The sequence below is a fragment of the Macaca mulatta genome, chromosome 9 (assembly GCF_049350105.2).
Source record: "Macaca mulatta isolate MMU2019108-1 chromosome 9, T2T-MMU8v2.0, whole genome shotgun sequence".
NCBI classification, from domain to species: Eukaryota; Metazoa; Chordata; class Mammalia; order Primates; family Cercopithecidae; genus Macaca; species Macaca mulatta.
Window position 1 is genome coordinate 132686415 of NC_133414.1, and position 23004 is coordinate 132709418.

The window sequence follows — 23004 nt, forward strand, 5'->3', positions numbered from 1 at the left end:
TTTAGGCCAAGTCTTTTCCAAGTGCAGTGTGTGCACAGATTGCTGGTGGATGTTGTGAAATGCAGATTCTAACTCAGTAGATGTGGGCTGGATCTGAGGATCTGCATTTGTCACAAATGCCTGCATGATGCCCAGGCTGTGGCTCAGGGCTTTGGGCAGTCTCTTAAAGTTGCTGGTGTATTGGCATTGAGAATATTTATAATACTTGTTTTGCCAAGTCATTGTGTGGGCTGGTTACCTAGGAGCTCTGCCCCCTCGGAAGTATTTTCTAATCAAGAAGAAAGTTTGGATTAGACTGGTGTCCAGAGGGATGGGGAGCTGTAGCACCTGCCTTCAGTGAAAGCCTCTAAGCTTAGTTGTGGCCGCCATTAGAATCATCTGGGGAGTACACACACACACACACACACACACACACACACACACACTCTTTCTCTCTCTCTCTCTCTCTTTCTCTCTCTTTCTCTCGGCTCCCTCCAGACCACTACAAACAGAATGGCTGGCAATGGAACCTGGCTATCAGTATTTTTTAAAGCTTCCCAGGTATTAGAGGTGATTCTGTATAGCTCAACAGCTCAACTATGTTCATTGATTTGTTTGCTTCTTTGTTTCCCTAAGAGATGCCAGTTTGGCAACACCCAAGGCTGCCTCTCCTCTGATTCAGATCTTGGAGACTTTCATCCATAACCATACAAAGCCCCAGGGCAGTTTTTTGTTTGTTTGTTTGTTTGTTTGTTTTGTGCTTCTCGCATTTAGTGTAATTAGGTGGATAAACTTGCTAAGCCACCTGATTTGAATAAAGTCCATTATTCCTCCTGAAAGGGCTCAGGATGGGGGTCAATACCAATGGGAGCCAACTCTCCAGCCTCCTGGAGAGTTGAGGACCTCCTGGTTGAGGACCATTGTTCTAAGCCCTTCCCACCTTAAATCTCACTGAGCTCCCAACTATGTTTTATACCTGCTTGGATGTAAAGCTTGGGGCTTATATATGCCACACTCAGACCTCCACGCTTTCAACAATGGATTTAGCACAGCCATGAGTTTTCTTTGCAATTCTGAAAAAATAATAACCATTATTTTGGACAGAAAACAAGGTAGTTGTCATCACTGACTTCTCCATGAAACTCACTCTTTTGTAGCATTTGCTGGTCCCATCTTACTGAATGCCACCATTGTACACTCAGTCTCCCAAGCCAAAAACCTGGGGCTGATCCTAGCCCCTTTACTTTCCCATACCCTTCAGATCTAAGCAGTTCTTACAGTCCTTTGCTCTGTATGTACTTGTTTCTTATAGAATGTATCGCATTATATTAAAATTATCTCTTAGTATGGTATGTCCTTCAACTAGATCATGAGCCTCTTGACTCCAGAGATAGTATCTGATGCATCTTTTTATTCCCCACATCTAGTGCAGTGCCTGTCTAGCACAAAGTGGAGACTCCTGAAATAACTGTTGAATGAATGGATGAAATAAAATAGGTTTTGATCACATGTAACCCTGGAAGATTATTCTTATGGTTGAAAGTTTCATAGCAGCCTGGTTCTAGCAGGAGCACAGATTGCCTAGATAGTGCCTGGTGCCAACATGGCCTTGGCCTTGAGGGTGTGCAAGGTGGCAGACGGAATGCCCAGCATGCCCTGACTCCCTGCCACTCACCACCTGCTAGAGTAACACCTGCTGTTTCTGTTTGGCAGTTGCCTTTTCAGGCCTTGGCTTCACGACGTTCTACTTGGCGGGAAAGCTGCACTGCTTCACCGAGAGTGGGCGGGGAAAGAGCTGGCGGCTCTGTGCTGCCATCCTGCCCTTGTACTGCGCCATGATGATTGCCCTGTCCCGCATGTGTGACTACAAGCATCACTGGCAAGGTGAGTCCCTGCCCAGGGCCTGACTAGACCTCACCGTGGTTGCCCCTCTCCTCCAGGGATGGGTGTAGAAATGCACCAGTTGTGGGAAGCTAAGTGCCCATTGTCCGAAACCAGAGGAGCCTGAAATGACAGAGTGGATGTAATTTTGAAGCAAATATGCTGGTTCAAATGAGGTCTGGCCTTCCTGGGGAAAGAATTGGAGGTCTTCTTCCTCCTTCATGCTCCAGGAGACTGCTTGAGTCCTGCCAGAATGTCAGGCCCTTTGGTTTAGAGTCACCCTTGGCCTGAGACCCAAATGTGATTTTCCTGCTGGATCACTTGCCTCAGTCCTCAGACTTAGTGCCAGGTGGTTTTTGGCTTCCTTTGCTTATTGAATCCAGCCTACAAGGACATATTTGTCACCATGGATGCTCTTCTGAAAGGTATATCCAGCCAGGGATTCATTCCAGTAATGCTCCAAGCCACAGCTGCAAGCCTGGGGTGAGGTTTGCCTCTATATATATATATACACACATATGTCAGTCCTGGAATATTTGTTAAAAATCCAAATAACACAAAACAAGGGAGGGGCTTGTTCCTGAAATATAACTAAACCATGCCATGTCCTTCTGCAGAGAAACTGCAGCTCACAGTCTGTCTGAAAGGAAACCACCACCTGCCAGAGCACACAGAGAGCCGAGACGGAGGTGATGTCCGCAGGAGGTGTGGCCTCTGGGAAGCGTGGGGTCTAGGGCAGGGTTTCCCAAGGGGAATCCTTGGATCACCTTGATCAGGCTGCCCTGATCTAGAAATTGGACTCTCTAGAGGTGCATCTGGAGCAGTGGTCTAGAATCGTCATGGTTGTTAAGGTGCATCTGGAGCAGTGGTCTAGAATCATCATGGTTGTTAAGGTGCATCTGGAGCAGTGGTCTAGAATCGTCATGGTTGTTAAGCAAGCCTATCATTGCTGATGAAGTCTAAGAAGCACTGGGAAAGAGCTCCACCATATGTGTCAATTTTAACCAAACAAAGCAAAGAAAACGTGCCTGAATCCAGCTTCTTTGGGTGAATGGGCTTCCATGATAGGTCTGTGACCCAAACCTCTTCTCCCTTTCTTGTTTTCCGACTGTTGCTGGGCATTGTTCATCTCCCCCCTCTCTCTGTCTTTGCAGCCAGCTGCCTTGCAGGACTTTTCCTTTTCTTTTTTTCTACCTTTTCCAGGTTTTTTTTTTTGTAGTGGTAATGAGGCAATGGATGGGGACAGAGTTGAGGGGAACTCCTAGCTGAGAGCCCCTCCTTCCTCATCTTCTCTGGAGACCTTGTGTTCTTTTCAGCACTGCCCAGCTTCTCCTGTTCCTTTCTAGTCTCATCCCTACCCCCATATCCTCCTGGAGCTCATGCTCTGGGTGTCCTGTGACCCCAGCCTAGCTTTGAGCTGAAGGGTGAAGGGTATAGGGAAAGAGATGCTGACATGGTTTGGACAGCACAGCAAGTATCAAGTGCTACTAAGGTCTGAGGCCCTCCTGATGGGGGAGGTCAGAAGAGGGTCACAGGTCTGAGCCTGCCCTTGTTCTGTTTTTAATCAATGACTCGGATGAAATGCTGGATGATAAGAAGCCACATCATGAGATGGAAGGATGGAGAGAGTCACTGGGCCAACAAAAACAAAGGCACAGCCCCCCTTGGAACTGGGAATATTTTCCCACAGAATTGTTTTCCACATATGTGGTTAGGGCATTTCCCCATGAAGAATATTATGGGCCAAATGGCCTTTTATGGACTGCTTCTCATTGATCCCTTGTGAGCCAGTTTCTTCTTTGAGCGCAGGAACAATTAATCCCTAAATATTTCACAGAGCTTTTCGTAGATTGAAAGAAATAATGGGTCCAAATGTTCTTTGTAAATGGAAATTTACTACACACATGCAAAGTGGTATCATTGTTGCTTAGTACATTTTCCTAAGGAAGGATGCGTTGTGTTTCCCAAACAACTGACTTGGAGGCAGACATTTTTTTTTGGAACATGATTTATTTGTAAGCTACAAATGCCAGGTTTTCACTTTTATTCAATCACTTTGGATTCGGGGAATGATTTGGGGGTTTCAGAATTGAATCAGTTTTTCCTTTATCTTGGAGTCAGTAAGAGCTTTTGCATAGTACTGACAACCTAAGATGTGAGGCTGGCCTGTCTTCAGCACTCTCTGACTCTACCCTGTTTTGTTCCTCGTTTCCTAGCTGTGGTAGTGTAATGTGGCCAGAGTAAAGGAATGTGGAATCACAGCTCTTGTCTTTAGAGAGTGGTGAATTTATGCTGCAGCTGGTGTACCCAAGGCCTGCTGGTAACTGGGGCTTTGAAACCAACCATACTATCCAACAGGCACAGAAAGGAACTATGAGCAGTCAAGTGAGAATATTCATCCTCTGTGGGCTGTTGGGAAAGCAAAGCAAGAGAATTTATGTTCAGTGATGGTTAAAACCATATTTGGGAATCAAACCAAAACTGCATCATGGTAGACTTCTGCAGCCCAAACTGAACGTGCATCTGTTGGTACAGGTTATTGATATAGCCCAAGGACCAGTTCAGCTCTGTCATTTTCTGTTCAACTTATACCCTTGGAGTCAGCCAGGAGAGGAACACAGCTTCGTTTGGATACTCTAAAGGGCTCTGAGTCAGGCTCATTTTACCTGAGTTCCCCCCTCATGAGGCTGTCTGCCACTGTCCACACCAGTTATTTTCAACTGGGTGATGGAGAGGCTGACTGTACCTCTCAGGGGACATTTAGCAATGTCTGTAGACATCTTTTTAGTTGTCACAACTTTGAGAGGTAGGTGCTACTGCCATCCAATGGGTGGAGGGTTAGAGGCTAGGGATGCTGCTGAATGTCCTATAATCGCAAGGCCCCCTGCCCACCAACAAGGAGTTATCCAAACCCAAATGTCAACACTGCCCAGTTTGAGAACCCCTGTTCTACATTGTACCCCAGTTCCATAGTTCTTTTCCCTGTTACATGTTAAGAAGCAGCAATGTTCTGGGAGTGGAAAGTTTTGTTCATTCAACACTCAATTATTAAGGGAGAAATCAAGGAGCCCTCAACGGTTTCCCGTTGGGAGGAGGGAGGCAGAGTGAGGTCTTCAACTGCAGTGTAGGTGGATGTTTGAGGCAGGGTGCCTGATTAAGATAAATAACTTGTTTTCCTTTGGTGAACTGAGCTGCCCAGTGACTGTGGGCGGGGGCCATCCATCATGGTGAGAATTCACATGGAGGCCTATTAGCATCAGCAAAACTCAAGTCCCCCTCATTATAGACTTTAGTTAACAGCATTCATGTTGTGAGATTTTATGACTCCATTTCAATTTTGATTTAAGCAACTGTGCCTAATGTAGAAATACATCCAATTACTCGATTACACATCATATCCAATAAATAGCCCATAATCTCCAATGACTCTCTCTCTCTCCACTATCATGGTTATTTTCTGTTATTGACACCCCCTGGTCTTTTCTGCCTCCCCAGCCCACTCCAAATATACAAATCTATTGTTTTATTAAGTGAGGAAAATACAGAGGCACAGGCCATGGCATAGGAAAGGACACATGAAACATTTAACAGAACTTCCCCAGACACAAAACCAGCTGGATCAATACTAAATCTCTATGTGGCTGATGTGCCCTGTGTCCTTGTGACATTCTGGCTTGCAGGTCAACTGGAAGCTGGAGAGTTTCACAGATGATGCTAACTACAAAGCCCGGTATCCTCTCAAACAGGCTCCCCTTTGTGATTGACAGTGTGTTTAACGGTGCTCAGACTTGTGGAGTCCCCCTGCTAGAGAAAATAAATGCAGACAAAGAGCAGAGCGTGTCATTAAACTGACTTCTGCCTCTATTCACCCTCTTGTGTGATTACAATTCCTCGTACATGGAGGGTTACAGCTACTAGTGGCAGGAATGTGGTGTTTGCTCTATCACTGGACTTAATAATGAGCTCCCCGACCCCTCAAGTCCCTGCACCTGAAACCAGGCTCTCCCCATGTGACTTTAGGTTTGGAGATAACAGTTTAAACACTTGTTTCTCTAATTATAGGTCATTTGAAGCAGCCCTGGGTCCCTGAGTGGTGTTTCATTATAAGAAAGAACACCCCCCTCTGGATGTAATCTAGGGAAACCGGTCTCAAAGAATGAAACAGTCATTTGTTCCCACCCAGACTAAGGTTGGAAAGTGTCTCGGTCAGATACAGACACAGTTGTCTAACTGGGTTGAAGTTTTCAAGATGGCCATTATTGCCTTCGCCTGCTTTCCCAGATTGGGCTGTGAAGGGTCTGTGATTTGAAATGAACTAAATGTAGTTACCAAACTTCAGGAGATTACTGACCCTGCAAATGCAGGTGTTTTGGTGGTTGGATATTGTGCTGGACTGTTTCATGTGCACAAAATACTTCTGGCCTCAAGAAGCCCAGGCAGAAGCTATTCCCTTTGGAGAAACCCTTGCTTCAAAGTCTGATGACATTCTATAACTCACAGAACTCTCTCAAGTTCTCCTTCCTTTTGTTACTGATAAACTCAGTAGCCCCAAAGGATGGGATCGTTCCCTGTTCAGTGTGACAGAGACATTACATGAAATCAAAAGTAAGCATCAAGCAGAGTAAGTTTTATTCCATGGCCAAAGAATGGAGAAGTGGGGGCCGGGCGCGGTGGCTCACACCTGGAACCCCAGCACTTTGGGAGGCCGAGGCGGGCAGATCACGAGGTCAGGAGATTGAGACCATCCTGGCTAATACGGTGAAACCCCGTCTCTACTAAAAAAAAATACAAAAAAAGTAGCCAAGTGTTGGGGTCCGTGCCGGGGGTGGTGGAGAATGAAAGAACACACAAAAGACAAAGACACACAGAGAACATGGCGGCCGCGCTCAGAGCCTCCGCCTCACTTTATTTATACTCCATAAACCCCACGTCAGCAGAAAGAATGCAATGCAAAACAAACTTTCTTTTCCCAGATGTAACCTTCTACTCAGTTCTTTGTTTCTATGCTCTTCCTTATCTGCCCGCCTTCTTGGCGCCTACGGGAGTTCATTAAAAGTTCAATTGGAGATACTGTCCTTGAGCCCTATCTATTCTCAGCATACTGTTTTCAAAGGCCCCTGCAGCCAAGCATGGTGGCAGGCACCTGTAGTCCCAGCTACTCGGGAGGCTGAGGCAGGAGAATGGCGTGAACCTGGGAGACGGAGCTTGCAGTGAGCCGAGATTGCGCCACTACACTCCAGCCTGGGCGACCGAGTGAGACTCCGTCAAAAAAAGAAAGAAAGGAAGGAAGGAGGGAAGGAAGGAAGGGAGCAAGGGAGGGAGGGAGGGGAACACAGCTCTCAGATGAACTTCTCAGTTAGTGAGGGGTGAAGGGATTAAAATATAGGGTTTCTCTAACGAAGAGGTCAGGTAGTAGAATCTAGGGGAGGAATAGTCGACTCTTTTTCTGGAAATGGATGGTGAACTCCTGGGAACCAGAGTGCTGCCTTCCTTTTATGGCTTCTTCCAGTTGTTGTCATGGCAATTGTCAACTGTCATGGTGCTAGTGAGAGTGCCGTTTAGCATGGAAATTAGATTATAATGAAGCCTGAGGTCTTCTTGAAGTTGTTCTGTCAGCTATCTTGGTTTTACCAGTTTCAGGTAGTCCAGTTACAAAGGGAACTTTTTACCACAGGGGCCGCATTTCTTAAAGATAAACAGAGTTAGGGAGGGGTGGAAATCCAGCTATGTCATGTAAGCCTTACACTGAGTAACACCTTCCCCTTCCCTCCCCTCTGTCTCTGTCTCCATCTCTCTGTCTGCCTCTGCCTCTTACACACACGCATGCACACATGCACACACACACACACACACACACACACACACACACGGCTGAGGGACACACACTGTTAACCAGGCCTCCCTTGTGCTGTCAGAAGCAATCTGTAGATTTTCTAAATGAAGTGACTTGAAAAAGATGCCTTGGAACAATATGATTGTTCCCACCAAAAGCCTGCCAGCCTGAGTAGAACAAAAACACTGAGATTCTCCCTCTACTATCCTCAGCCTGAGTGAATTGATCTCACCTCATTTTCCCTCCACAGTTGGCTGCTCTGTGTGGCAGGGCCCACAGTCACATTTACCACTGGCTGCCAACCCCCGTCTCTGTCTGGGAACCTCTGAGTCTTGACTGCCCATCTCAATCCACCGGCCTTTGTATTGATGCCCAGGAGAGCGTGAGAAGCCTCAGCCCCTGGCTCACCCCTCCCTCCCGTCAGAGTCCACTGCATAGCCTGCTTTCAGCCTCAAGAGAGGCATTCTCAGTCAGGACTTCTGCCGTCTTCCTGCCTCGTGGTGTTTCCCCGTGACGTAATTCCCAGGGAAGGTGGACGTTGCTTGCTCCCAAGTCTCACTGGCATCCTTCCTTTGTTTTACTTTGTTTTACTCAAGGGAACCTGTCTCTTCTCAGCTTTCTTTGGTGTTCTGTGTGCCAGGCCCTGGCAACCACTGATCTACTTTTTATCTCTGTGGGTTTGCCTATTCTGCACATTGCATATAAATAGAACCACACAATGTGTGGCCCTTTGTGGCTGGTGATGTTGATTCTTTAGTGCCTCTTGTAGATGTTGTTCAGCTCATGTCAGTTCCCCATTTACTGAATAAAAGTCTGCTGAGCTCTGGGAAATAAATAGGAATGAAACATCCCAGAGTCCTAGATAATGACATGTAGTCAGGGAGATAGATTCAGAAACAGGAAACCCCACTGGTGGTAGGTGTGAGGGCACAGAGTGCATAGATGGCAGCCCAGAGAGACAGCAGGGCCCCTGGTCCATGCTCAGGGCTCCACAGAGCCACAAAGGGACATGGAAAACATTCTGCTCCAGCCCACACCAGATGACTGGTCAACCTGTGTCCTATAGTCTTACAAAGACACTACCCCTCTCTTAAAAGATGGGTCTACCTTCAGTTTCTCAGATCTGCCGAATCTCCTTTGTCATCAGCACCTTCACACATACCCTTCTCTCTGCCTGGAAAACCACCAGTGCCCTCCTTTCCTCTACTCCTCAACTTCTCCCGGTTAACTCTTGCTCATCCTTCTGGTCTTAGCCTGAGGGTCATGTCCTCAGCAAAACCTCTGCTCCAGAATAGCCCAGGTCTGTGTGCTGGGTGAGCTCACAGACCCTCACACATTTCCTTCATGGTGCTTATCATAGCTGCAAATTGCTGATAAGGCTGTCATTGTTTAGTATCTGTCTTGCCCCTTTGCTGGAAACTCTGGGACAGCAGGGACTTGTCCCATTGGTTCAGCCTGTGCCCTAGGCTTGGCCATCATGCCCGACCCCTGATACATATGCAGTGCATGTGTATGAATGAATGGCATCAGTGCTACGTAAGGAGACAGAAGTATTTTGTATTCCAAAAACACTGAGATCCATTTATTTCCCTTTTGATACGTCCAGTTGATTTGGGGCAAAGTTAATCCCAAGTGTTTTTCCCCCAATAAGGGCTTTCTTGTCCCCCACTTGCCTGTCTGTCAAGAGGATACGAATGCGATTTTATCAAAATAGCAATAGCCCACTTGAGGCAATTGATGACAAGCTCCTTCATAAAGTAAGTTATTGTTTGGATCTTGTTCACCACCTTTGTAATAAACACAGCCCCAAAATGACTTTGCTGAGAAGCAGCTTGGATAGACCTTTCATTGCCCTTGTTACTTCTGATAACTCCCATAGCACCTGTGATATCACTTTTCACTCATTCCATTAAATGGGAAACAGAATTGGCAGGAATTGTCATTTCCATGCATGCTGCTATGTCAGTAAGTCTGGGAAACATTCTTGGGATGATTTGATGTCTTTTGGTCAATGATCCACCTAATGAAATGCTGTGCTACAGAAAATAGAATGTCGAATGGTGTTATTTGTAGGTTTTACTCTTTGGTCTGTTTAGTCAATGGCTCAACTGCAGATGTTGTGGCTCATTTTAGATGCTAATAAAAATGCCTCATGGGACTGTTTCCTGGGGTTAGAGGAAAAACAAAACAATAGTGCAACTCTAAGACCTTGAACTAGAAAAAGGCCTGACACATTTTATAGGCTGGTGGCCATAAGCTAGTGAAGAGATTCTTCATTTAAGCAACTTCACTTAATCATGTTAATTACACCCTCTGGCCCTGCTCCAGAATTCATGGTACATATGGCTTTACAATTTCTTGGGTGACAAATGTGTTTTTAAGTTCCTTAGAAGTTTATTTACAATGCTATGAAAATGTAGCCATGTCAGAGAGGTGAAATCTGTAAGCTGCTGCGTTGCTGTGTGAGGAGAAGGATGGGGCAGGATGAGAAAGCCTCCAGCAGCTCTGGAGTGGAATGTGAGAGGAATGGGAAAAGGATAACAAGGATGGATACTATGTTTATGTCCTATTTTGGCATGCTCCATGAAATAATCATTAGAAGTAATATATTACTAAATTATCATCACAACTTACTGAGGCAGATACTGAGATCCACATTTGAGAGAGAAGGAAACTCAGAGAGGCAAAGGAACTTGCCCTGGTAGGGTCTGCAATGTCAGCCTTAGGATTTCTCAGCATGGAAGATTCTTGGATTGGGGGTGAGGATAAGTGGTGGTTACCTTACTGCAGCCCCAGGAGCCTCCAAAAGGACAAACAGTTCTTCTCTTGGGAATGGATCTGCTGCCTTCTTTTCTTGTTCATTCTTGGTAATGCCTCTTGTTTTCCCTGCTGTCCTCCAATCCCCCCTACTCTGATGGCTGCTCACCAAGACTGAGCAGACACGAATATGTATTCGTTGCCTTTTTGCCAGACAGCTACTGCGCAGTCACACTGTGTTCATCAGTTGTGGACGTTTGAACTAGTATGGGGAGAAAGCAGTGACAATTATTTGGTCTCTCCCTTTGACCAGTTAGAATGACTTTTGTTTCTGATATTTTATCTCAACCAAAGAGAGGATATGACCTATTTTTTTTCTTTTCTTTTCTTTTTTCTTTCTTTTTTTTTTTTTAAAAAAAAAGAGATGGAGTCTTGCTCTGTTACCTGGGCTGGAGCGCAGTGGTGCGATCTTAGCTCACTGCAACCTCTGCCTCCCGGGTTCAAACAATTTTCCTGCCTCAGTCTCCAGAGTAGCTGAGATTAAGGTGCATACCACCATGCCTGGCTATTTTTTTTTTTTTTTGTATTTTTAGTAGAGATTGGGTTTCACTGTGTTGCCCAGGCTGGTCTCAAACTCCTGAGCTTAGGCAATTCACCCTCCTTGGTCTCACAAAGTGCTAAGGGATATGACCTATTTTCTTAATGCACCTTGGTAGAGTCTCCAAATAATCTCAATGTATGACCTCAGTAGGCTGACTCAGGATCAAATTCCTGGAACATTTATATAACAAGGCCTCTTAGGCACCTTGGACTTGTGGTTCCATGCTAATATGTTACTGATGAGGTCATCAAGAGGACCAGAATGGGAAAGGGGCACACCCAAAAACACACAGGACAGCAACCCAATCTAACCCTGAGTTACTATGTATCCATTTCCCTCAACAAACATAATTATGCTGTGAGCGAGGTGTTGGCCAAGGTGTTGAAGGAACCAATAGCCAACCCTTATAGAGTTGAGTCCAGCATTAAATATTAAACAATCACACAATTTGTCATTGTTTGCCACTCTAATTGCACAGGGAGTGGGGAGGGGCTACTAACATGTATAACTGGGAGACTTGGTCTAGTCTGGAGGTCAGATGAGGCTATGTTGCACAATGGTATTGAGCTCTGAAGTATGAATAGAAAAATGATATTGAGCTCTGAAATATGAATAGAAATTGATTAGGGGAAGGCATGAGGAGAAGGGATTCCTGGGAATCCAGGATCAGAACAGCACATGTGGAGCCCCAAGAGGAGAAGCAGCACATGTATTTGAGGAACTAAAGGGAAGACCATGGCTTTGGTAGGATGAGTGAAGGGGAAATAGCTGGGATGGTTGGCAGGGCTAGGGATGCAGCCTTAAATGACACAGGGGCTTGGCTGTTCTCTTACAGCAGTGGGAAGGAGTCAGCCAAGCAGGAGAATGGCTGCGCCTATTTACTCTTAAGAGAACATCACCGCTGTGTCCCAAGTCCAGTTCCAGAGCAGTGTCCTGGGCCCTGGGTCTGCATGCACGGAGAGCTTATGCTGTCATCACGGACATGTCTAAAATAAAAAAGCTTTTCTTTTATTTATACTTCTTTTCCTGCTTTGCTATTGCAGATTAATAAAATTACATGCATGAAATTACTAAATTTGTTTTAAAGGAGATAAAGCTGTTCATTATAGAACTTTTCATGTTTTTCTATTAGCTTCATAGAAACTCTGAAAGTAGAAACAGTTCTATGAACGATACTGAAATATGAAAATATTGTCCCTGTCCTCAGAAATTATCCTGTTAGATCTAGATAGAACCAGGATACCAATAACAGGATCACAAAAAATGACTGATAGGTGCAGTGCACGTTTCTAAGCATTGAGCAGCTTGTTTTCCTGAAAGATACATTTCTTTGACAACCACTCAACATGTCACCTACAGGAGACAGAGGCACATTAGTTTGTGACTTAAACTGAAGTCTCTCTACAGTGTGTTGCTTACTGGGAAGCGTTGGGAAACTTACCACCCTGAGCACTGATCCTTCAGGATTACCACTGGCCCCTACCTGAATGCAGGTGGACACACCCTTCAGCCCATGGGCCTGCTGCATCCTGAAGGCTGGGACCTCAGAGTCATGTGGTTATCGAGCCTGGAATGAACCCGCCAGCGTGTGTGCACAGCACCACGGACCAGTGCAACTACAGGATCAGGACTCCAGGGTTCAAGCCCAATTCTTTTGGGGAAAATGGGGCTGATCCTGCCTGCCTACGGGAAGTCTGTATGGTTCAACAAGAAAATAACTGTGAAAGTGGAGACCCCCCAACGGAGAATGGCAATTCAGCCTGACAGCAACCTTGAAAGAGTTCCCATTTTTTTTTTTTTTTTGGTTAGGGGAGATTTTCCACTAGACTAGAATCTTTTCAGCAAAAATAACCCATAGACAGTTAAAGTGAACACACACACAGATACTAAGCGAGCGTTGTTGGTGTGAGCTGCTTTTATGAGGTCTCTATTGAGAACTACCTGAATGTTCTCTTTGGCAAGGGGCTTCCCTGGGGCAGAGGGCTGGTATTCCCTGCAGATGCACCCTTCTGCCTCACCTGCTCCCCTCTCGCCTCCCAGCTGGTAAGATCTGTAGCTGTTAGAGAATTGAGCCCTTCCTGCCAGAGGTCTGCTGAGTTTGCCAACACAGGCATGTCTTAAAATGTTTTATTCACTTTGTCTGTGACACAGAAGGTTCATTTCATCCCTGGGAAACCACTTACCACGAGGCAGAGACTCCTTCACCTGCTGGATTTTCTGCAGCACACCAGCAATATTACACTGGTGGGAACTTCCTAAAAAAATAAATAAAAAAAAAAAATAAATAAAAACAGCACAGCTCCCGAGATATTTAGATCCTACAGAGATGGCTTGAATTTTTCTTCCAGAATTTAGAATTAATTTCAAAAATCAGGGATACAAATTTGAGTTTATGCAATGCTCAGGTGTGAGTTAAAGAAATACAGGGAAGGGCTCGGTATGGAGGTTCACGCCTGTGATCCCAACGCTTTGGGAGGCCGAGATGTGCAGATCACTTGAGGTCAGGAGTTCGAGACCAGCCTGGCCAACATGGTGAAACCCTGTCTCTACTAAAAACGCATAAATTAGCTGAGAGTGGTGGCATGTGCCTGAAATCCCAGCTACTTGGGAGGCTAAGGCAGGAGAATCACTTGAACTGGGGAGGGGGATGCTGCAGTGAGGCGAGATTGCACCACTGTACTCCAGCCTGGGCGACAGAGCAAAGAACAGGGAAGAAAGAATCAAGTACTCATTTTTTAATGTTTAAGTGCCAGAAATGATGGCAGTTTGCAGAGGCCACCAGCGTGGTTTCTCTTTCCTTTAGTCTTTCAGGGGGTCCTGTAAGCAAACCAGGTCCTAGAACAGGAAGGAGAAGTGCTTTCTGGAAAATATAACTGGCCACATTTGAACAAATAGTAACCCATTTTTCCCGCTCTGCTGTTTCCTGCCTAGATTCCTTTGTGGGCGGAGTCATCGGCCTCATTTTTGCATACATTTGCTACAGACAGCACTATCCTCCTCTGGCCAACACAGCTTGCCATAAACCCTACGTTAGTCTGCGAGTCCCAGCCTCGCTGAAGAAAGAGGAGAGACCCACAGCTGACAGCGCACCCAGCTTGCCTCTGGAGGGGATCACTGAAGGCCCCGTATGACCAGTGTCCTGGGAGGATGGACGCTAAGCCCTGGGCACATCTGCCACCCTGACATCATAACACAATAGAAATGGTTTTCTGTAGTGTTTTTCATCAGTTGTTTCTCAAAGTCATCATACTTCTGCTTCTGTTTCACTGATGGTGTTCCTGCTACTTTAAATGTCTACTTCCAACATCCTTGAATTTGCAAACGAAGGACACCAGGAACAATCTCTGAGAGACGTGTGGAAGAGGCTGCGAAGGTGGGGTTTGGGGAGCTTGGCCGATTCCTTTATCCAAAGTGTTTGCTGTAACAGCCACCTTCCTATGTTTTCATGGTTGTAAAACACAATAAAACCTCCCACCTGGAAGAGTTGGTGTTGGCCGCCCAGTGCAACAAGTCATGGAGATGCAGCGGGTTTCTCAGCAGAGACCCAAAGCCAGCTTTGTCTGTAGGTCATTCCAGGTTCTGAGCTTGGAAGCAAAGGCTCAGAACCTTTCTGAGCCATCAGCTTCTCATAGCCCATGTCTCTAAAATAGATTTGAAACTTGGAGTGACAGCTTGAGCATTTCCAGGGCTTTTGAATCATTGAATCTGGAAGCAAATAAAATTAATAACTTCATGCACAGACCTCCACCAAACACAATGAGCGTGAAGATGCATGAGTGCCTGTGTGGGGGATGAGGTCACTGCAGTTGCCTGAGGGTTCATGGGCACAATATCCTTCCCATCTTCCAGTCTGTTTATGGAGCCACTTCTGTAGCTTTGCCTCATACAGTGAATTTTGGGGGCATGGGGGCTTTACTTAGCTCTTCTGCAAGAAGTGGTGTGACTGATCTCACAGATCAGAAACCGCATGCCTGGGGCTCATCTCAAGGGAGTGGCTGAGTGGCCATTGGAGGTAAGAAGCAGCTTCAGGCTGAGAGTTTTTCCCCTTTAAGGTCTGAGTTTTGCAGAGCTGTGCTCTAAGGATTCTCCAAGTGGTGGTGTGTTCCTGTTCCTGTCTAGCAGGCAATGTTTCCGCATGATAGGACTCTGGTAGAGGGTACAAGAACAGAATCAGGAATGTGCCATGTCTCTCGCTCAGCTCTTTGCATTATTGAATACAGCCAGTCAGCCAGTCAATATGAACCTTTTTCAGTCTGAGTATACAGCACGCTGCTCCTTGGCCAGCTTGTTTTTTCAAGGCAGTGAACATCCCCTTCATCCAGTTCCGATCGGATGTACCATGTGGTTCTTCAGATTCCTGGGCCTGGGTGCTACGAGGTGATGCATCTTTGCTATCCGGAGTGTTACTTTTTTTTTTTTTTTTGAGATGGAGTCTTGCTCTGTCGCCCAGACTGGAGTGCAGTGGCATGATCTCGGCTCACTGCATCCTCTGCCTCTGGGTTCAAGCTATTCTCGTGCCTCAGCCTCCCAAATAGCTAAGACTATAGGCACCCACCTCCACGCCTGGCTAATTTTTGTATTTTTAGTAGACACGGGGTTTCACCATGTTGGCCAGGCTGGTCTCGAACTCCTGGCCTCAAGTGATCTCGCCTCGGCATCTCAAAGTGCTGGGATTATAAGCATGAGCCCCTGCACCTGGCCAAGAGTGTCACTTTTGGGCAGTTAGCATAACGGACTGCATTTTGAGAGACTTGAGTGGCTGCCTAAATGGTCAGCTAATCAGCACTGGGCTGCATGTGCAAGTTAGAAACATCAGAATATCTTTGATCAGCCATTTCCGTTAAGCTCCATGGGCTTAACCTTGGAGTGCATGTACCACAGACTATGCTCCATGAGCCCCAGTGCAACTCTCTCCAGTGCTGGTCCTTCCAAACTGGCTTTGGCACAGAGTCGTGTGATTATCCCATGGATGGAGTGGGAGAAGGGGAGGCTTGAATTGACTTCCATCCAAAGTCAAGCCATTGATTTTTTAAAAGTTATAGTAGTTACATTGGCAAGCAACTTTGAAGATGAATGTGAGATATTTTAAGAGATAAATCATAGCAATTGAAAAGACATAATTTTAAATTCTGAGCTAAAATTCATTTAAAATTAGAAAATTAAACAATAATTTAACTAAAAACTCTATAATTTTCAAAAAATAAAGCCCCAAATAGAAATGTAGGAAAAGAATCCTTTGCTATTGTTAAGGAAAAAAAAAAAAAAAACCCATCCTGATGTGGCCCACTTTCTTATTTGATTCTGGTTTTATCTGAGTTCTGTGACAGAAAGCGGGAGGAAAGGAAAAGGGTTGTACTTCAGTTGATAAAGGCTTAAAATTCTGAACCATAAAGTGTAAATTTAATATAAATAATTAAAGATAAATGGCCAGGAAGTACTCTGCAAAGTAACAACAGAGTATTATTAATGCCGATAATTACACAGAAAATCCTAAGACTGGCCATGTAAAAGCTTTGATTAAAATATCATTAAAACTACAAATGATGTAATAACATGAAGCTGATGGTAGGATCCTCAGGAGTCATAATGAACAGTGTAAGCCAGTTCACAAAAGGCAGGCATTTTTACAGATCCTTATGTTTTAATTTCATGCTCTATTCATGTGAAGTAAATATAACATCACAGTGTACCAATTAAATGGCCATAATGAGAACATTTATTCCTCAACCCCGATTGTTTTTGGATGTGGGGTTCCTAATTCAGTCTCTTTGGCAAAGTAGGTTACACACAGTGTGAAGAGTCCGAGCCCACCCTGGGAGCTGTGGGCTGCCTGAATTTCTTCCTTCATTGAGTAAACTTACTCAGAGTCCATATTAGAGATCGGCAGCCACAAGCTCAGATACCTTGAGGTACTAGGAAGAGAATACAGTGAATGAGGCAAGTGGGGACATTAAGGAATAGTGGAGACTGTGGAGAACTAAAAGCACACACCCTAGGGAAGTGATGCTGACCCTCTTTAGCTGCAGGTCGTTATTTGTCAGAGAGAAAGGCAGGCCCAGTGTTGTCAGATCTGTTTTTTTTTGTTTGTTTGTTTTGTTTTTTTGACGGAGTCTTGCTCTGTCGCCCAGGCTGGAGTGCAGTGGCACGATCCTGGCTCACTGCAAGCTCCGCCTCCTGGGTTCACGCCATTCTCCTGCCTCAGCCTCCTGAGTAGCTGGGACTACAGGTGCCCGCCGACACGCCCAGCTGATTTTTTGTATTTTTTAGTAGAGACAGGGTTTCACCATATTAGCCAGGATGGTCTTGATCTCCTGACCTCGTGATCCGCCCACCTTGGCCTCCCAACGTGCTGGGATTACAGGTGTGAGCCACCGTGCTGGCCCAAACACATATTCCGCCAAGAGAAGTCAAGAATCTTCATTTTATATGAGATTGTTTGATTTTACCTTGGGCAACTGTTTCCACTGAGATACATTAGAATGCAACCAATATACCCCAGTGAAAGAAGCTTAATCAGTAGGGGTTTATTAAGATTAAAAATAATAAGAAATTGAGAGGTTGGTGGTCTCAAAGGCCCCAGCCTCTTGCTCCACCATCTTCAGTATGCCAGTGATTCTCCCCTCATGGTCACAAGGCGGCTGCAGCATCCCCAAGAATCACATCCTCATCCCATCATGCTCAAAGGCAGAAAGAAAGGAGCCCATTCATGTGACAAGATAACTCTACTTGTGGGTCCCTTTATCAGGGAAGAAGTAGTTTCCCAGCACCCCTGAGAAATATTTCCTTTACTTGCATTAGCTAGAATGATGTTAGATGGCCACCCCAAGAAGTCAGGGGGACTAGGAAGAGTGAATATCCAGCATTTTCAATCTCTTTGCAGGAGGCAGATTCTACCTGCTTGGGAAAAGGGTTATAGAATGGCTGTTGGGTTGACAATAAACAGCGTCTGTGAGAGCACCAAACTTGTTTAATTAAAACACAAAAATGGCACTTCAGTCACATAAAAATGTAGAGTAGGCTGTTTGCAGTCTCCTTTAGGGCTCACATGGCTTCTTAGTGCATTAAAATTTGAGCAGAAGAGCTGGCTTTTTTGTCAATCTATTTAGCTCTATTGAATTGCCCTTCTCCTAAAGAGCTTTTCTAGGTAAAACCGCGGTGCTAGTTGTCTGGGCATACTCCACCTCCCTGAAGGTTCTGGCACATTCCCCTCAGCTTTACCATTTTGAAGATACTGTTCTTTTCCTTAAACTCACTGTTTCCTCACCTCCCGTTACTTATCACTTAACATATGTCCCTTCTTTCCAGTTCAGAACGAATGGGTCACATCCACAGTTATCTGCTTCCTCTTCACATCTGGAGTTGACCCCACTTGGGAAGGCTCTTCCTTCCTTAGAAAAACTCCTCACACACAGGACTAGGGTTCCAGAAATGATGACTGGCAAACTTCCCCTCTCCCTCCCCACTCAAACCTACTGGTCAAAAGGGAGACCCCCAGCCTAGGTGACCCAATCTCAGTCTCACTCCTAGGAGCTGGAACAGAGCTGAGCCACCTTAATGGCAGCCTCTTAGAAAGGAAAAACATAAGCCCCTACTTCCAGATAGCCCAGAGTGCCCCATTTCCTGCCTGCCTGAAATGGTTGCTCTGCTCTTCCTTCGGTACTGTGGGCCACCCAGAGCCTGCCAATGCATGCATTTTTCCCCCAACTAGAGCTGCTTTCTGTTTCTCACAACTGAAACATCTTCTAAACAAGAGCTTTAATTTCCTCAGTCCCAGCTCTCCAGATGTGGAAGAGTTATTTCCAAGAGGTGTACAGAGCATCGCAATGACGACACCGGGCTTCAAAGTTCCACTCCCACCTGTCAAAACCGAACTTTCCAAAGGTTAGTTCATCCATCATGCAAACCCCAGGTGGAAATTTCAGAGAATGCCTGGCAGGTAGTTCATCTAAACTGGCATGTTTCCCAAATCTTTAGCATTTAGTGATTCCAAACTCTGGCACACACACAAAACATCCAGCTACAGTAGCATTTCGAGGGAAGCCTGACACAGTGCTTGGATCTTGCTCTCTGTGCCCAGTTCAAAACAAATAAAAGCAAAACAACAACAGTAGCAGCAACAAAGCAAAACCATTTTCCTAAGTTTTACAAAGTAAAATGCCAATTTCAGTGTAAAGTTTACCATGAATGTTAAAGATGTGTGCTTCTTTGGGGAGTAATTTTTCCCTTGCATATGTGTGTGTGTTTATGCTTTTAGAACTTTGATAGGCATGTCCTAGCTCTTCTCAGCACACCATGTGTTTGGGGACATGGGTACCTGCTTTGGTCAAGAAGAGCGTTAATATATTAGAAGATGGCTTTGATAGCCCCTGGCTATAACCATCTTAGACCAAAGGAGTTCAGTCTCAATTAGGATAAATACTTTAATGTAATTTGCACCATTGCTGCTGTCTGGGAGTAGAGGAAATGAAGAACTAGAAATCTAGAAGCAGTTTTTGTGTGTGTGAAGGCAGAGGAAAAGAACAAGTGGCCTCTTCTTTTCTCAAAGGGAATTTGATAGAACTGGTCCAGCTTTGTGAGAATATAGTACAATACAGGTGTGATTAATAGATTCTAAATCCTCCTCTTACAGATCCAAATGTAAAATAGCATATTAAAGGCTCTGAAAAGTCCTGCCATGAAGAAACTGTTTGACTGCGAAACATGCCCCCCCACCCCAGCTTTTTTTTTTTTTTTTGAGACAGAATCTCACTCTGTCACCCAGGCTGGAGTGCAGTGGGGGCGATCTCAGCTCACTGCAAGCTCCGCTTCCTGGGTTCACACCATTCTCCGGCCTCAGCCTCCCGAGTAGCTGGGACTACAGGCGCCCGCCACCACGCCTGGCTAACTTTTTGTATTTTTAGTAGAGATGGAGTTTCACTGTGTTAGCCAGGACGGTCTTGATCTCCTGACCTTGTGATCCGCCCACCTTGGCCTCCCTAAGTACTGGGATTATGGGTATGAGCCACTGCGCCCAGCGCCACTTTTCATTCCTCGATCACATCTTTTCATCCCAGTGCTTGCAGTGGTGCTGCCGTGACTGCTTGCCAGTGGATTTTGTAAATGATCAGGAATAATAATGCTCCCAGTAACAGACAATGAGAGTAATATCTTAACACAACATATGCTGTGTGATGGGTGGTGTCTTTTCTTGCTATGTGGTGTCTCTTCGTTTTCTGCCCTGGAAAGATCCCTAGACTGACATAGAACACAGTCACAGATGCCCTGGGGACATCATACACTGTCATGTGATGCTAAACACCTGCTTTCATCCACATACAGGGTGCTCTTCAAGGATGGCACAGAGGAAAGAACCACTTAGAACAGGGCCAGACAGTCCTGCTAACATCTCTGCCACTTAACCTTGAGCAAACTGCTTCACACCCATGAGCCTCAGTGTCTGCATCTGCAAAACAGGAGTAACACCAACCTTATAGGACCTTCTACAATGGTTTAGTGATTAGGAATGTATTAGGTTGGTGCAAAAGTAATTGTGGTTTTGCCATTAAAAGTGATGATCAAAACAGCAATTACCTTTGCGACAACATAATAAGATATCAGACCATGATAGTTGTGATTATTGCAGAACTCCTGGGGTATCTGAGACATGAATAAAGGAAGCACCTGGCACTAAAACTCTCTTGCCTTAGTCTGTTCAGGCTGCTACAACAGAATATCATAGACTGGTGGCTTATAAACAACAAAACCTATTTCTTACAGTTCTGGAGGCTGGGAAGTCCAAAATCAAGCACCTACAGATTTAGTGTCTGGTAAGGGTGTGCTTCAGGGTTCATAGACCCCTGTCTTTTTATTATGTCCTCACATGGTGGCAGGGGCAAGGGAACTCTTTGGGGTCCCTCTTATGAGAACACTAATCCCATTAATTAGAGTCCTAACCTTATGACCTAATTACCTCCCAAAGGCCCCCACCTCTTAATACCATAACATTGGAAGTTAGGATTTTGACATCTGAATTTGCGGGGGGATGTAAACACACAGTCTATAGCATCTCTGAAGAGTAAACAGCAATTCTGATACAAGTAGGAGAATTTCACTGGCAACACTGTTATGGTAATCAGGTATTAAAACTAATTGAATTATAATTGAATTATAATCTCTCTAATTGCTGCTGCCACCAGTAGGTAATGATACAGTTTATCCTCTTAGGGAGCCAGATTCCCCCATAAGAAGGCTGAATTAATAATACAGCAAAATTCACTATGTTGAGTTTTAGAAAAATTAATATGTCTGAGGGGTATCCAACCTAAGTCAGATGTTGCTCCAGGCACCAGCTATGTGGAAGAAAAAGGCCCATCTGAGCCAAAGCCAGGGCAGGACAAGCAGCTTTAGGGGTGCTAAGGAGTGAGAAGCCTCCATACACCAGGGCTCACTCCTTAGGAGGCCTCCTGAAAGAAGGGGAGCAGGAGAGGGGCAGGGAGAACCTCCAGTTATCCAAGGAAGAGGGTGAGCTAAGCTGATGGATACTGGAATTATTGGAGAAAAGTGTGAAATTAGAAATACCCATGAAAAGACCCAAAGACTTGTGAGCCTCTTAGGGATTGCAGAATGTTTTCATTCACATGGAAACCAATTGGACAAAAAGTGTTCATACCTGTATTCCAGGAGCCAGCGAAGATAGTGTATATGCAGAGAAAGCTTCAGTGAAAGGGGAGTTTTAGGAAATGACGGACCCAGCCTTCCTTAAAAAGAGGAGTCAGATACCTCCTTGCATGCATGTGCATACACGTGTGTACACACATAGAGACACACACACACTAGAAATTGTCTAAAGGTGGATAGCTTATGTAGCTCTCCCTGGATCATATAAATCGTGTTTCACTTGGACTTGCCATTGCCTGAAGCAGACTTTGTAGAACATTCCAAGTTCTATAGAACTCCCAGTCAGCTCTATATCTACACCCTGGAGCTCTAGAAAGATCCCTTCCCAGCACAGTGGCTCACACTTGTAATCCTAGCATTTTAGGAGGTGGAGGCAGGAGGATCACTTGAGGCCAGGAGTTCAAGACCAGCCTGGACAACAGAGTGAGACACCATCTCTATGAAAAAGTTAAAAAAAATAGCTGAGCATGGTAGTCACACCTGTAATCCCAGTTACCTGTGAGGATCACTTGAGGCCAGGAGCTTGAGGCTGCAGTGAGCTATGATCATGTCACTACACCTGAGCCTAGGTGACAGAGAGGGACCCTGTCTCTGAAAACAAACAAAAACAAACAAACAGAAAAGAATGATCCTTGAAGTCACACTCACTGCTGATAGCTTGAGGGTGAACCCCCAAGGCAAAGCAGGGACTGCCTTTTGGGGTTGACCTGATGAATATCATCAAAATAGAGTAACTTCCCACCCTCATAACAGACAAGAGCAAACTCAGCCATGCTTGGGTTCAAATCCAGCTCAGATATTTCCTTGAGCAGATTACAAATCTTTCAAAGATTCAGTGTCCTCATGTGTAAGATGGGTTTTTTGTGAGGATTAAATGAAGAAGGTATGTACAGAAAGTGCTTAGTACAGGGCTTGGTACACAGTAAGTGCTCAATAAATGTTAGTTCTTGTGATTAGTCAGTGTGATCTGTCACTGTGTTGTGAGGCATGGGCTGTTCTACATGAATGCAGTTCCCAGAAGAGTGGTGTCTTGAGCCTCTCTCACATGCTGACCATTTTGTTTAAAATCTTTGATAGATGAATTCTACACTCCCTGGCCTTCCTTGTCCAGAGGCTTCTTCTTAAGAACTCAGTGCCAGGATTTTGAGTAGCACTGGATATTCTGGGGTCATCCATCCAATTTCCACCACTTTCCAGATGAAATGGGAATCAGAGAAGGCAAGCCACCTCCCCAAGGTCACACAGCTTGTGAGAGCAAGTCAACAGCATCCAGGCCTGTGTAATAGCAGAGCCATTG

The 23004-nt window shown here is 45.3% G+C and overlaps 1 protein-coding gene across 5 annotated transcripts in view; it reads left to right on the plus strand.

The window, feature by feature from the left end:
• Positions 1–14532, plus strand: part of PLPP4 (phospholipid phosphatase 4) — a 134697-nt gene extending 120165 nt beyond the window's left edge. For 4 of the 5 annotated variants that reach the window (XM_077945175.1, XM_077945176.1, XM_028853383.2 and 1 more), the window contains 2 exons: positions 1693–1863; positions 13983–14532. In XM_077945175.1, the coding sequence (XP_077801301.1) occupies positions 1693–1863; positions 13983–14182 (371 nt within the window). In that variant the 3' untranslated portion in view covers positions 14183–14532. 5 annotated transcript variants of the gene reach the window in all.
• Positions 14533–23004: the final 8472 nt, after the last annotated feature.